The sequence below is a fragment of the Diprion similis genome, chromosome 6 (assembly GCF_021155765.1).
Source record: "Diprion similis isolate iyDipSimi1 chromosome 6, iyDipSimi1.1, whole genome shotgun sequence".
Lineage (NCBI taxonomy): Eukaryota > Metazoa > Arthropoda > Insecta > Hymenoptera > Diprionidae > Diprion > Diprion similis.
This window is the reverse complement of record NC_060110.1, coordinates 10402946-10418589: the sequence shown is the minus strand read 5'-3', so window position 1 is coordinate 10418589 and position 15644 is coordinate 10402946. Positions and strand designations below refer to the sequence as shown.

The following is a 15644-nucleotide window of genomic DNA, read 5'->3' as shown; positions in this document are numbered from 1 at the left end:
GACAATTTCAGCATTTAGGTGCACAAATTATTTCCGACAGTTCGCCTGTACATTTACTCCGTGTAGAGAGGTTTGCTGTCGGGGATATTTTAGTATTCACCCGATGCGAATTTGGGTGAAATTTACCATTTTTTTCCGAGTGGTTCCATTTACTACGCGTCCCTCGTATAACGAACGAATTTACCAGGCGTAATTAGTATTTGGGAGTGAGGATAATCCGATTAATCTGATGCAGAATCAGGAAAATCTGTACATACGAACGTTTTGAAAATTTCAATTTGATACTTTTTATTACTAGCTAGCAGCGACAGGAACCGTGCATCGAGGAATCGGGAATCCAAGCAAAGAGAAACAACTTGTTTGAAGAATATAACTAAAACAGTGGAAAAGAAAGGGGAATTCGAAGTCTCGTACAGACGTACGCATCTGCTTCATACTTCGACTCGAAGTCGGTAGATCTAAAAGTACAGACACAGCTTTTCTCTTGAAGTGTTACTCGCAAATAGAGAACACGGTATGTACACGGATACAGCGACGACACTCCCAGAAAGTATTTCAATTTCAAATTCCAGGATTGTAGCTAAAAGTTGGAATGCGGTTGATAGAATTAGCTGCTGCAAGTAAAATACCGTGAATTTGATGCGTGCAAAAAAAAAAGACAATTCTAAGATCAATCATAAATTTCATGAATAGTTTGAGAAAAAAATAGTGACAAATTATGTAATGTATAAGCTTAGTATATTGAAAATTGAAGTTGCGGATTTATTGATAGTGTAGAATAGTGATGATGAAGAACAGCTGTTGTGAAGATATGGCGATAGAACGGGTTTTCACCCACCCAAGCATTATGCACGTATTATATTAAAAGGCTAGTATACTTGAAATCTTACCCCGTCAAAAGTTGTAAAACATTTCCGTCAGTCGCGTACGGTTTGTTTTTGTGGAATGTCGAGCATTAGTCTCGTTATTACGTGACCTAAGGCAACGTATTTACACAGAAATAAGTGAACAAACAGTCGAAGGAGACTTAGAAAAGAAATGAAAAATGAAAAGTGGAAGTAGAAAAGAGAACAATGAAAAAGCTGACTTCTTCCCTTGCCCAATTTGTTGCTTTCATTTCCGTGATATTCTTACAAATTCACAAGTATTTTATTTATGGATTATTCCCACATCTATATAGATCATGACAAATGTATCGTTGGAAAAAATTTGCTGCGTTTTCAATGGTTTTTCTGTAAAAGTTTTACGTCAGTTTATAAGTGTAGAGTTATTTTATAAATAAATTCAATTTCCCGAGAGTAAAACCGTTGATGTGTATGTAGTTTTGCTGGCATTATCGTAGATGGGCAAATTGTACAAAATTTTGTTACGAAATCGAATACCCCAGTCTTCGTTAAAATTATAAACCTTCATCAAAGTTCTTGGCTGCTGATATTGTGAAGTTATACGGTATGTAGGAGGCATAGTTGTTCATCAGAATATGTATTGAAATATTCCAAGAATACCCCCTGTAAATTATTACTATATTATACATATTTACTGGTAAACGGGAAGCTCGTCCCACGTGGAAAAACGCGTTGGTATTTGCGCCATAGCATGGCTTCGCGTATTATATCGATTTTCCGCGTACTTGAGATTATTAATGGCATTCAACTATTCCAGCGATTGGGAATGATCTTGGGATTCCATTGATTTTACAAAAGCTCAGTTCAAAGTTCAATCGTGAACTTCGGGAATGGCTAATGTCCTCGATTATTTACATTAACATATAGTTTTTTGCAGAATATAAAGAGGACTCTGTGTGTTCTTGAATAGGAGAATCATTTTCTCGTTGACACGAGTTTTTATTTGAAACATAATTGAAATATATCAAAATATTTCTTCAGCAATATTGAATTACAGAAAATTTTTTTTTTAGCTCACATTCTGATATGTGTCGAAGTTATTCTAGGATATGTAACTCATTGACGAATATTTTTCTCATTTCTCATTGGTCGTTTATGCTCATAATTTTTTATGTGAACTGAGGTGGTTCATTTTTCTATTATCAGAGAATGACGATCTGAGTAACCGAATGGTTGAAAAAATCGATTTTGCCTACAGAGCAGAGGAACACTTTTGTTCCAATAGTCGTGCACAGAGCTCCCTCTGGCTCCCATTTTTAATACGTCGGTATAAACGATTTCGTGCGTAAATTTCAAGCCAAGTTCCAGCGAAGGTACATACAAGGCTTCTAATAAAAACGGAACAATAATTTTTCGTTATTTTTTGAAGCTGAAATTTTGAATTGAATATGTTCGTTCATTATAATCCTATTCATGCAAGAAACAATTCGAGGATCATAAAAAAACCAGACGACAGAAGCTTCGTTGAAAATTGAACAAAGTTTAATTTATGTTACATACAAAAAGTAACACTATGTACAATGTTGTAGTCAGAGACTGTTCTCTATAGTAAAATAATACACGATCAAATATGAGGCTAAACTGATGATAATTACGTAATAACTGTATATTCTTGCTATTCGAAATTATAGCTAACTCGTTTGCATGTATCATACACATGTGTGTTTGTAAGTTTTTTTAAAGGTGCCGTTGCTTGTACTGGATTTTTAAGTTTTCCCCGATTTAAAAATCTAAGGGATTCCTAAAGAAAATAACAATTCTATGACGACGTCACCCAGTAATAATCTTCATATTCGCAGCATCATAATGAATTTCGATCTTCGTCTTCTCTTTACGATCCCGAGGGTTTTCCGTTAGATTTGATTTCGACTTCCTTACTCGGTATGTAGTACATTGAGTCCAAGAAAAATCGGGTAAATTCGCCGATGACGCTTCGGTCCGGGATACTCTGGCTCATGCCGTACATGGCGAGCTGAAAAAACGACAAAATCTTCAGTTTTTACGCATTTCTCGTGATGTGATAAGGAGTAAAAAGTAAACCCGATAAGCTAAGTTACCTTCCCTTCGACGGGGGCTTCAGGCGTCTGCAAAATGACGGCCAATTCCGTTCTTACGTCTTCCAAAAATTTATCGGCAAAACCCGGCTCGGTGTGAAGATGAGTCACGCATATGTGAATACCGCTGGGAAATTGTAGTGGATTAAGGTTCCAGCCCTTAGCACCGAGCGCGTCCGAGAGCCTGTAGATGTGAAACTCCTCCGAACCGATGGCAATAACGGACGTTGCAGGTAGTCCGAATATGAAAATCCCGTCCATCTTTCTCAATCTGAGGGTGAAACAATAATTACTCTTTTCCTTGAATGCTAGTTCGTTTCGATAGTCGTAACGATCTGGGTCACGCTAGTAATTAATCTCTTCATTATCGAAGCTTTGAAACACAACGTAATAACGAATAACTGTTTTATCAAGGCTACAAGCCTAATCGACAAATAAAAAAACATGCAAAACTGGAAACCTACTCCTGCTCGATGTACTTCGTCGTCTCGATTACTCTCTTGGTGGCCTCGACGTAACCGTCCATTCCAAAGTACATCATTGTTGCCCAGCACGCCGCGATTATCCCTCCCGCTCTGGAACCGTTCACCGTTGGTGAACCATAAATGCCACCAGGCCAATCAGTCGTTACCGTGTATTGGTAGTGTCTGTACTTCTTTTCTCTGTACAAAACTATAGATGAACCTTTGGGTGCGTATCCATACTGAAACAGTGGATACAAATTTTCATGTCACGGTTGTTCCTTGGTCTAAAACGCCTCGCTTGTTAAACTCTGACAATGACTAATTGCGGCGTTTATTGAAATGAAAATATTGATTCCCCGTTATCCAGATGTGATTTTGAAAATCAAAGCAGCTTCTGGAACCAGCTTACCTTGTGGGTATCTGCCGATATGCTAACAACACCGGGCAAAGCGAAGTCAAACGGTGGCATAGAGAATCCAGCAGCTTCCATAAAGCAGATCAAAAATCCTCCGAGACACGCGTCGACGTGAACCGGAATGTTGTATAAAATGCCGAGTTCTGAGATCGCTTCGATGTTGTCCATGGTTCCGTAAGGGAAATTCGGGGCTGAGCCGACTAGCTGAAATGAGATATAAGCCCGCGGTTCAACCATCCGTCGTTTAATGAAACACCTAGTAGTAATAAAGATGGAGTTTCTTACCATGATTGTATTTCTGCTAATAGCTTTTCTCATTGACGCAATACTGACGGTGAAACTTCTCGGATTCACCGGAACCGTGATTATCTTGATCTTCAAATATTGTGCCGCTTTATCAAAAGCGGAATGGGCTGTAGTCGGCACAACCATTTCCGGTTTCTTTATACCTTTGACTGCCTTGGCATAATCTCGCAGTGCTTTGCACGCCATTAATATAGACTCGGTACCTCCAGTGGTCATCTAAACACAGCATCATTCAAGAAATAAACGGTTTGTCTTCAAAGTTTTATCGACCATCATTTTTGTTTTTTGGAAAATTTTCTACTTACCGTCCCGCACGACTCCGATCCACCGTGAAACAAATTGCACGCCGCTTTTACAACTTCAGCTTCCATTTTGCAAATCCCGGGAAATACGTCGGCGTGCAAGGGGTTCGTGTACGAGGCTACCCCGTAAACAGACGTCACAAGGTCGATCAATTCCTTATCGTTTCGATACACAGTTCCGGAAACCTTTCCCGATTTCCAGTCGTAATTTCCTGAGTAGAGTGGGTGGAAAAAATGTTTTTGTCAATGGCATAAGTAAAGCCTTCGTCATTTTATACGTTTGGCATTCCATATAATGTGACTTCCTACCGAGATTCACGCATTTGTTAACCATGGCGAGGACTTCCTCTTGACGCCATCCCTTTTCCGGTAGCTCCGTAAAACATTGAACACCGCTCAACCGGCGTGCAGCTTCTTTCTCGAAATTCGAATTGATGCTTGCTAATTCGGTATCGATCTTATTGCGGATAGATGGTACATACCGAGCTAGTTTAAACAATTTCTTCTTTCCCCGATCGTACAAACCTGAAATTGAATTGGACATTGATTACATCGATTTGAAATCTCGGGGCATTTAGTATTTAGAAATGGATTGAGGTTGAGAAATGTTTTCTCGGGTACTTTACAATGTCACCCAAGTAATGACGATGCATCTGTGATAAGTGAAGACTCTTATCAGTATATAGCTGGTGAACAAAAGCGAGTAAGAACTTATTTACAGGAGTATAACGTAATCTTGCCGAAAGTAAGTTTCCTTAATCATCCTTAAATAACGTTCAAGCCATATTGTTACGCTTTCTTTAATGCGGCAGCTACGGCAAAACTGTTTAGTTTATTCATTCAACTTTATGCCCTATGGTTATGGAGGAAATTGCTTACTCTCATCATCGTCGAAACAATATTCCCAAAGCCAGACCGTCGCGAGAACTGTCGTTGTTGTAATTGTGACGATTTGCCATGGCTCTTTATCTTTGAAGCTGCTGTTTAGCAAGTCTCTGAAGAGTTCAAAGGGGGGAAAGTGAGCCATCCTTTACCTGAAAAGTAATTAGGACACTTTGGTAATTACCGTTACAGGAAATGAACTGGGTGAAGCGACCTCGATTTTCTGTATCTATCAGAAAGTCGTTACTCAGAAATAGCTTCAGAAATGATCGATGCTATTGGCGATTGCGGTCATATAATCACTATGCAATTATCCTGATTAAAAGAAATAATTCAAAACGATTGATATTTTTAATCGGCTTTCTCTCTCAGATATTTCCTGCCGAATGGCTATCTGGATTAGCCTATTGAATTAGCCAATTTTTATCAGATTCTATCGTTTCTTGCGCAGAAATGTTGTAATAATCCGATTAGATCCCATTCAATTCGATAAAAATGAAAATTTCACCGCCGAAAAACATCAATTCCTATTAAATTTCTATCGGCAGTCGTAATGCAAGCTTTACCGAATGACCCAATTATCGGTTTTTATCGATTCCTACAATTTTTTATCCGATTTTTTAACTAGACAGTGACAATAACAAGATGATCAGATTGTAGTAAATTCCGGAATAATAAATATGGCTTTTCGTATTAAAACTTGCCGCATTTTTCACGACTGCGTTATACGATTGTGAAAAATACGTGTATAAATCATTTCAAAAATTTCACAAACGGGATCTATTATAAGATCAGTGAATATAGTCAATTTTCCTACGCAATGCCTATAGATGAATTGGCAACTGTTTCAAGCCTGTGGAATCTGAGTAAACTTGCACTAAACTTAATGTGATTTGGTTAATTGGGCGAAAAATCCGAAGCTAGTGACTGTACGTTTTTATATTATTTGTCTTCTCCTTCAATATCAATATAGGTTACCCAGTATAAAGTCAAGAACTGTGGAAAGATAAAAAAAATCATCAGTTTAACCTTGTACTGATAATGCTAGTCACAATGCAGTTTAATACTTGAGGAATGAATAGTTTTATCCGATTCCTTTTACCTCAAAAGTAAATAATATAGTTATTAACTTTCAAAAACTTCATTTCTATAAACAGAAGAGCAATATTGTGAAGTTTAATAAGAGCTGAATATAATGAAATCAAAGTTAGGCAGGAATTTCTAACTGTAAGACAGGTTTATTTTTTACAAATATATTCAAATCAAGTTAATTTAAAGTTGACAGTTAGGATTGTAAATTTTTTTTGTCATTTTTGTTATAGGATGATAAACTAAATTTATGCTTTTCCGTGTAAGTATAATATCTATGTGCTGATCATGATAACAAAGTCTGACGAAAATATGATGCATACGTCTTTTCGTTTTTTTTTACGCAAGTACAAAATCAATACCATTCCTAACCCAGGCATAAAAAAAAAAAAAAAATATTCCCCTGTTAACCGGTATAATTAACAAAAATTTAGACTGGCTTTTGCTCCAAAGTTAATCGATAATACGAAATGAGAAGTGTCAGTGTGTCAGTCGAAATTCAGAGTACCGACGTTCAATTGTACTAGGAAAATTGAATAAATTATTCTAATCTTGAAGCCGCGCCTATTTTTTTTTTTTTTTCTTTTCATCTTCTTTCTCTTACCCTTTACCATTAATTTTTATTTCGACCTTTCAATCTTTAATTGGAATTACTGCACCGATAATATTCCAAACGACACGATTTTATAAAACAAAGAAATAAACATTACGCAAACGATATTTAGACATTACTTTATCTTTATAAATAAAAGGACGCGATTATAGAAGGCCCTACGTCAATTTTGACGAATCATTCATTCGAGTGGTTAATTTATATCAGTAATTTTTTTCCTCGCTCCTTTTCCTTTACCTTGGAGTTCGTGTCCCCGGTGTTTTGGAGCGTTCTAACTTACTCGGCACTTGTCACAGCTGATTATACGTCGACTGCTGGCAGCCCACGACTGAAACTGACTGCACCAGCAACAAGGCGACTTGGGTCGAAACTGATCTGCGTTGGTATGTACTCGAATCAATTAAGGCGAACGCACTTTGTTCCCTGGCAGGCAAATCCCTCTTTGTTCTTTCCTAAGTGACATTCCCGCATACGCGGTTAGACTTCACAGACCACACGATAAAGTGGTTTAGGCATAAACAGGAAAACAAATTAGAACATGGACTTGACGCACTTGCCGCGACTTTGAACGGACTTCCGAGTTTAGATCGCGCAGCTTTAGCTTTCTACCGGTAGAGGTAAGTTAAGAAGAGTTTTTAAGGCTTCTGAATGGGCCAATTCGAATGATCCTACAGTCAGCTTTACCGACCGTGCTGGATCTCCCTTGTTTTTGCTGTTATCGTATCGTTCGTAGGAAAACGTCGTTCCTAATGTAATGCCGAACACAAAAATTTGAGTCTAAGTAAACCTATTGTTTCACGCAACAATGATAATAGAATATATATTTTTGTCATTCAATTATATTTAATTGCAGGAATAAATTTTCTGATATTATTCTCGCATGTAGAAAAAACGTTTTTTGCAATTTTTGTTGCGTTTTGCAAGTAAAATTGTGTGATCTACCATATTTTCACTTGGCTGTGATAAAAGTCGGTATAAGTGATTTTTTACTCGGTCGGTAAGAAATGAGTATAATTATCATCCTCTTGCTGACACACGTGACACGTACATCGGTCTTACTGATTTTAAACAATTTTTATCAATATTTTGTGAATTTTAAATCTTTAAACCGTTTAAAATTCTTGGACGAAATTATAACATTTTTCAAAAACCGGATTTCTAATTTCGTTTTCGATGAACCTTAAAACTTGGCTATGCATCTCGATCCACGTGACATACTTTTTCGATTTATCAAAAATATCAGAAATTGATGAACTTATCAAATTGATTGATGAAAAACGAACTGCGTACTGCAGGTGCATTCACAGTTTGAAATTCTTTAAATTGGTGGTTTTCCATTGCTTTAAGTTTTTTCATTAGAATCTTTTACTACTCATTGTGAGTCTCACAGCTTTGTAATTAAAAAAATAATAAGGAATGATTACTTATCAGCACCGAGTAAATATTAATGAAATACTAAGATAAGTACATCGAGGGCTTAATTTAAAGAGTTACGAGGTACCTAGAATGATATTATTTTTCGCAATTAAATCTGTTTGTTTTTTTCTTCTTTTTATTTACAAATATTTTATATTCATTAAATGTATTTTGTATAACAAAATTGCATTGCACATATACAGAATAATTATACACCTGGCGAAAAATAGTGAATTAACAATAATATATGCCGCACAATATATAATGAATAAGACCAATACTGTCATCAATCAATTATATAATGATAATGATAATATTCTTTCTCATATCATATTCAGTCACTTTGTTTATGTATATTTATATGCACGTATACATATACATACATAATATAACCGCGAAGTATTAAGCATAATGTATAATGTATAATGTATGTCTTATAATTACGTTTATAAAATACGAAAAATTCAACCAAACCTTGATTATAACAAATCAATATACATATAAAGCTAACTTGAGCTACGCCAAGCGAAAAGGATTCAAGCATCCGATTTATTTTCATGAAACTTTCAACATTAATCTGAATTTTTTTCGCCACGAGAAGCAGCTTCTTTCCTTCTTTTTCCCTTGACTATGAGTTCGTTTATGAATCGTTCGTATAACAATGAAAAATCTATATCACAATAAAGGCGCAAACTCACGATAGACTCTGTCTTAATTCCCAAGCATCACGCACGCTCGCCTGCAACTTATCAATTTGACCTGAATTTGATCGCGTACATTTAGATGCAAAACTTAATTCTGTGAATTAGAACTTATTCATGATTTCTACTTACAACTGTACGTGTTCGCATTTTATCAATCTAAATAATTTCAATAACTCGACGTGTTATCCACTAATCGAAAACTATTTCATCTGCACCTAATTATTATGCGTATCGTAGAACTTTATGGTATCATAGACATAAGGATGATCAAAAATAGTGCAGATTTTGTGGGAAAAATATTCAATAAGTTATCCTGCTCGTCGTGAATTTTACATTTGGATACGATATATCATAGGATAGAACAGCGCCAAAATATGTGAAAACTTAAGAGTTTATGGCTTTGTCAAGGTTGATATTTAAATTATTTAAATAACTAATATTGCACGTTAACCGTAGTTGTGAACTTGATTGAAAATTTTTCTTCATTTTCATAAAATTCAATCCTATGCTGATATAAATACTATTATATTCTCGCAGTATTTTGATAGGGCCACACGTGAATTTGCGGCTTAAGGCTTTACAGTCATGCAACTCAATTCTATGACACAATGTAATAAGTATTTACGCTGATACGCATTACAAATATAGGCGTCAAACAAATGCCAATCGTTTTATAGGTCTACGTATATATAACTTTGATAACGCACAACCTATGTATAAGTATTTATTTATTTATTTATTTATTTATTTATTTATTTATTTATTTACTCGTTTACTTATTTAATTGTTTATTTATATATTAAAATTTAGTTTATATTTTTATACATTAAACTTATATCAATATAGGGCGGCCTATGGTTCATATCCAATGTCTAGTGATCAAAACTCGCTGGTATTTTATGCGTCGATCAATATTTAAGTAAATTCCGTAGGCCCTGTAACACTGATCTAATCATTTTAGGCTTTATTTTTACTTATCAAGTGATTTATTTATTTATTATTTTTGTCATTATTATTATTTTTATTTATTAAGAATACGAAGAATATTTAACAATCATCTTTATGGTTTTAATTACTTTTTTGGTATGGGTGGCGTCTTTTTCTTTTTATTTCAGATAAAATTCAGGCCGGACATTTATTTATTATATTCTTGAGATGGTAAATTCCTGCTAAAACGAAATTACTGTAATCATAACAATGCCGATTTTCGAAGGAAATAATCAATATGTTTCATCTACCGCGTGGTGAAATCGAATATGGCAACATATCTCGCTATTCTGTGAAATTAAAAAAACATGGAGTTGGATAGGTACGCACTTAATTTTTCGAATCAGCATCGTCGACTATTCGAACAGCAGTAATAATTTATGGATAAAAAAAATTTTACATTCCCGTCAAACCAAATAAGTATTGAAAAAATAATTTTCAATGCGGGTGCTTGGTTTCTTCAATTTTTAAATTTGACAAAGAAATAATAGACAAACTTTTTGGACGGTACGATTAAAGCAATACTCATATAGCACAAATGAATCTACCGCTGCAGCTTGCTTTGAATTTTTACACATCACTTCTGTTATTATGATATGATGATAGAAAATCCTACAAAACATAGGTGAAAATCCATGTAAAGCAATACTAACAATGAGAATGACGCGAAGTTTGTCTCGGAGTTTGCAACGAAATACGTTTTCCAAATATCAGATTATCACTTAGTGTCTGAAAATACGGTATTCTGAAAAAAATGCGGGGTAAAACTTGACATTAGTGTTCTGTAATTTTTTGCACAAACTCTTCAGGCTTCTAACTTCTCTCGTCTACTTATTCAGCGAGAAATATTCTTCGCGTAGAAAATAACGGGTTTCAACAATCTAAGAGTCATTTATTTTGACTAACTGATGCCTAGAACTAGCCTGTCATCCGATTTCGTATATATTTATACGTTTTACATGTTTCATTGAAATACGATTCTAACATTTCAGTAACACGACAGATAACGTTTGTTTCTCAATACAGCCTATTTTTGGTTCTAAGTTCAATTAATTATACTTTCAGTGGTAATGATCTTTTTTTTTGTTTTAAACTGCCATATTTTCTACCGATAGCTGATGCCGATTAATCGATACAATTATTATATTCTTCAATTGAAAAATACAATAAAATATAAAAACAAATAATTGCGCTACGATCGAACTTTAGTAGAGTTATTACTATTATTATTATTTATATCAATACTCGTATTCCAAATTTCGCACAGACCTGTAAACAGCAAATATTTGTTAAACAATACTCTAAGTTCGCAACATTTAATTGCAACAAGTAGATATACATTCACATCGACACTATTGCAAATGCGTAAAAAAAAACATACAGTATTCGGCCATTCGTTCTAAACGTAATGCTACAAAATTCTGCGTCTTACATTAAAGAAATTAAAAGAAAAAACAATCATTTCCCATAAACTCATCAAAATAATAATCACTGCTAATATCACTGTGCAATCTGCATTTAAAAATTTTCCAATACTGCTCGTGGATCATCTTGATCAAAATAATAAAGCGTACGTTTGTGTATAGATACATTCTATAAGTCTCAGGTGATTTTGTTTAAGAAATATTGTAGCTACGAAAATGCATCGTCTTCGAGCAGAGAATAACTTTTTTGAGTTTCTAGCAATACAGAAGCGTGTGACTCATCGTTAGTCGGCTTTTACTTTTGTTACTGAAAATTCATGCGAGGCCAATCGTAACCGGATCCGTACATATATCGAATGAAGTACTGGAGAGTGAAGGTTACTTGAGCCGCTGTGTAACATTTGCAAGTGCCACGGCGAAGGCCTGCAATGCACTGAAGGGGTATTGGAAGTCCAGAGTGTAGGCTTTACCGTCTATCCTACCGAACTGCATTACCTGATAAAAAAAACAAATGTTGTTATTTTTGCCTCACGTTATTTCTATATCATGTCAAACAATTTTTGCGCAAGTTTGGTTTTTACCTACATTCGACGTTAATGAACTTAGGTCATTTACTAAGCCCGACTTCAACGAAAAGATGCGCAAATTTTCCCGTACCTGCTTGCCCCTGAATTCGATTTGAAAATTTTTGGCACTCTCTTGAGTGACTCTGCCGCCAAAGTCGAGCTGGTACACCTGACTCGACTCGTTCCACATCGGAGCCTTGTTGTGCATTCGCAGTTCCTCTCGTTTGTTGAAAATGTCCGATTTATGTCCCGAGGATCCGGCGCTTCGCTGCTTCAACTGAAACGTTAAGAGATTCAGATTCGTGAAAAGACAGGCAACAAGCGTGAGAAACCAGCTACGCTAAATCAATCGACACGTAAACGCTCGATTAGAATGCGAAAACCAATCACCTTTTGGCGAAGTTGGGCCTTTTGGAAGGTCTCCAAGTTGCGATAATTCCTTGGCGATTCCTCCTGGGGCAACCCTTCGTCGTCCGAACTTTCTCCCCGACTTTTTCTGGGTCTCCTGCTCAGCAAAGGACTCGACAGAAGCCTTCGTCTGATCGGGGAAGCGGACGCTGGTCGTTTTCCTTTCTTTGACGGTGCTGGGCTGCTCGGTGAACTTCTGGGCAATCTGAACAACGGAGTGTAATTGACGTGCTCGTCTTTAATTCTCGTTAAATGATCGAGGAAAGCGTACCTTGAAGTCAGTCGTGGAGACGGTGGCGGCAGGGAGTGACTCTCGTCGAAATCTCTCAGCCTAGCCGCGAGTCCGTCCAGGGAAGAAGCGATCGAGCCACTTGGACTGGACCCTCTGCAAGACGTGAAAAGTCAAAAAGCGAGCCAAGTCAAACATCGAGTGAAGTGGGACATTGAATCTTGAAATAATGTGAAATATTTTTGCGTGTAACGTTTCGGCCCCTTACCTTCATTATATCAACACAAAAAAACTTATGATCCTGGTTCAGGACTAGGAGACGACTACGTAAGGTTCGCATTTGTACACTCTATAGAGCTGACCAAATACCTCTTGCGACCTTTGCGACCTGGTTACTTCACAGCGCATAAAATGGTGAATTAACGGTTTTTCTGAACATGAAATCCTTCAATGTGACAGGTATACATCGTCAATCCGGACAAAGACATAGTTCGGTCTTCCTCAAACATTGTTTGCCACTCGTCTTCAATTTCAATCATAAGTTCCTTGTGTCGATAAAATAAAAGTCTGAGGAGGACCTCGGTTTGGGCCGAAACGTTACACTCGAAAACGGTTCATCTTATTCCAAGATCTCGCTCTAATCCTGTACGACGATCGAGACTGTTCGTTCTTGCGACAGTGAGCGTCTTACCTGACCGGAGACGGACAAGCCTCTAGTCTGGTGGGCTTTTCAGGTATGACTTCGCGGGTTTCCTGGAGCTCGGTATCCGCCTTTTCGCGTTTAGAATTGACCTCAGTAGAAGGAGTGGTTTCGACGAGATCTGCGACGGCTTCCACGTGTCTGCTTTCCGGAGATTCGGGGTTCGAAGCCTCTTCCAGGTGTTCGGGTAGCTGAGGCACTGTGGCGATCTGTTCGGTACTCGGAAATATGTCGCTGGAGTCCAAGCTGCGCGATTTACCGCAGTTTTTCAACCTCGGAGGTTTTCTGTTCGGCTGTGAGATCTCGGTCTGTGGTTTGTTCTTCCGCCTCTTCTTGGTCTTTCGAGAAACGAGCACCAGCCTCTTGTTCGGTGCTTCTTTCCGTAGCATCCTGAGCGCTACCTCGCAAGGCACCAGCTGTGCGTCGACCAAGTCCAGGTAGCCAACGCTGCAGCTTCTCACTATCGGGTCAGCGAGACAAAGTGGTCCGATACTAACCACCGTCGGCGTTCTGTGGACAGTCCGAAACTGAACGGTGCCCAAATCGAGGGAATTCTCCTCGTCGATATAACGAAGCTCTTCAGATTTTCCCGGTGCTATTCCCACCTGGTTTCCACCAGGGCTCGACTTTCCGCAGCAACCCTGCGGCTTCGCGTCTTTTCTCTTCGAACTCTGCTGGGTGCCGTTTGCTTGACTCGTCGTCAATTGACATTGACTCTGAGCCACGTGCACTTGGCCTGAACAAGTCGGTGAACTTGGCCCGTTACACAAACCATTCGCACTCCCAGCACTCTTCGAATTCGTCGACATGCCGTTCAAATTTCCGCTTGAGCATCCGATCCCGGTGGCGGCTACGTTTATACTATTCTTCGAATGCACCGACATCTGACCCATCTGAATGCCGGAATTTTGGATGTTGGAAGCGGCTTGTAAAACTGCGCCACTTGAACATCCGATGCCGCTTAAACCGTTCAGGAATATGGACTGCCCCGGGGAACAGTTACCGGGATTGCTTAAGCCGTTGATTATTGTACTTGGCGAGCAAGAACCCGAGCCCAAATTACCACCACCGGTAATTTGTCCGCCCTGAATCGATAGGGGGATGACGTTACCGGGGTTCGAAGTTAGGCTCGACTTCTCGTCTGATATTTGATTCGTTTTATTGTTCTCGATATCCTTTTTCGTCGCCATGTTCGTCTGCTGGTCGGCCAGCGCTGTTTTTACCCTTTGAATGTTACCCGTGTAGTCCGTGTTTGGGTTTGAGGTTGCTATCAACGTCTGCGTCGGCGCTACCGCGTTTTTCGGAGATTGTAACGTCGGCACGTCGCAGCATCTCGGCGAGTTGTGTCGCGGAGGTGTTCTGTACGTGTTTCCAGAAGTGGCTCTGAGGTTCTCGCAGAAGCTCACCATGTCCTGTAAATCTACGTACGAAAATTCGTCCTCGTAACTCTCGGCTCGCGCGAGCGCCGGCGAAAGAGCTTCCGACGTTACGAATTGGTTAGAGATCTGCGACTTTGGACGATTCGCGTTCAGTCGGGAATTTCTCGGGGTCATTGGGGCGATTGGCGGTGGTTGGGCCTCCAAACTGCATCGTGAGCTTCCCTGCGGCTCCTGGAACACTTCTTCTTCATCCTCGGAGAAAAGGTTTGGATTGAACGTCGGGTCTGGACCTGTAAACGCGTGTCACACTCACTTCTGATCGTCGCAGAGACCAGCAGCCGAAGTAAAATTAAGGTAACCGAAAATGTCGCGGAAACTGATTAATATAGGTATGAACTATGATTTTTTCAAAATCTCCAGCCTCTACGGTACTATAATAGAAAAGAAATTGATATTCATATTTCGTAGCAATAAATTTTCGTGACACCCTTGACTAAAATCGGTTCCCTTACCCGCCGGTACATCATCTCTCAACTCAGTCATGACCAGAGTCATCTGTCTTGGCTGCAGATGCAAAAGTGACGTTCGATATGTAACTTGACCCAAGTTAGCGGGAACGGAGTCTGTTAGCCCGTGAATCTTGAACTTGGTCCCCCAAATGTTTGACGTAACTTCCACTAATCTCGCGTGCTGAAATCAGAGAAGATCATTGCGAATATTCGACAAAAAGAATACGAATCTCTATAGTTGTTCAAACGATTTGGAACGATGTCACAGGATTTCAATGGCTGGTTGAAAAAT

The 15644-nt window shown here is 38.3% G+C and overlaps 2 protein-coding genes across 6 annotated transcripts in view; both read right to left on the bottom strand.

Annotated features, from left to right (window-relative positions):
- Positions 1–1867: 1867 nt before the first annotated feature.
- Positions 1868–7520, bottom strand: LOC124406649 (sphingosine-1-phosphate lyase). The gene is made up of 9 exons (XM_046882133.1): positions 7268–7520; positions 5326–5480; positions 4756–4971; positions 4450–4658; positions 4124–4360; positions 3833–4042; positions 3424–3662; positions 2963–3230; positions 1868–2877 (listed from the first exon to the last, which is right to left on the bottom strand). The coding sequence occupies exons 2-9, from the start codon at positions 5471–5473 to the stop codon at positions 2737–2739; spliced, it is 1668 nt and encodes a 555-aa protein (XP_046738089.1). The 5' UTR covers positions 5474–5480; positions 7268–7520; the 3' UTR covers positions 1868–2736.
- Positions 7521–10610: 3090 nt separating this feature from the next.
- Positions 10611–15644, bottom strand: part of LOC124406647 (tubby-related protein 4) — a 44364-nt gene continuing 39330 nt past the window's right edge. For 2 of the 5 annotated variants that reach the window (XM_046882129.1, XM_046882132.1), the window contains 6 exons: positions 15356–15533; positions 13456–15133; positions 12807–12920; positions 12518–12740; positions 12219–12404; positions 11736–12056 (listed from right to left, as the gene is read on the bottom strand). In XM_046882129.1, coding sequence (XP_046738085.1) covers positions 11940–12056; positions 12219–12404; positions 12518–12740; positions 12807–12920; positions 13456–15133; positions 15356–15533 — 2496 coding nt within the window. In that variant the 3' untranslated portion in view covers positions 11736–11939. Of the gene's footprint in view, positions 11407–11735; positions 12057–12218; positions 12405–12517; positions 12741–12806; positions 12921–13455; positions 15134–15355; positions 15534–15644 lie in introns of those variants that run through there. The other 3 variants (XR_006929252.1, XM_046882130.1, XM_046882131.1) reach the window with 3 other exon arrangements.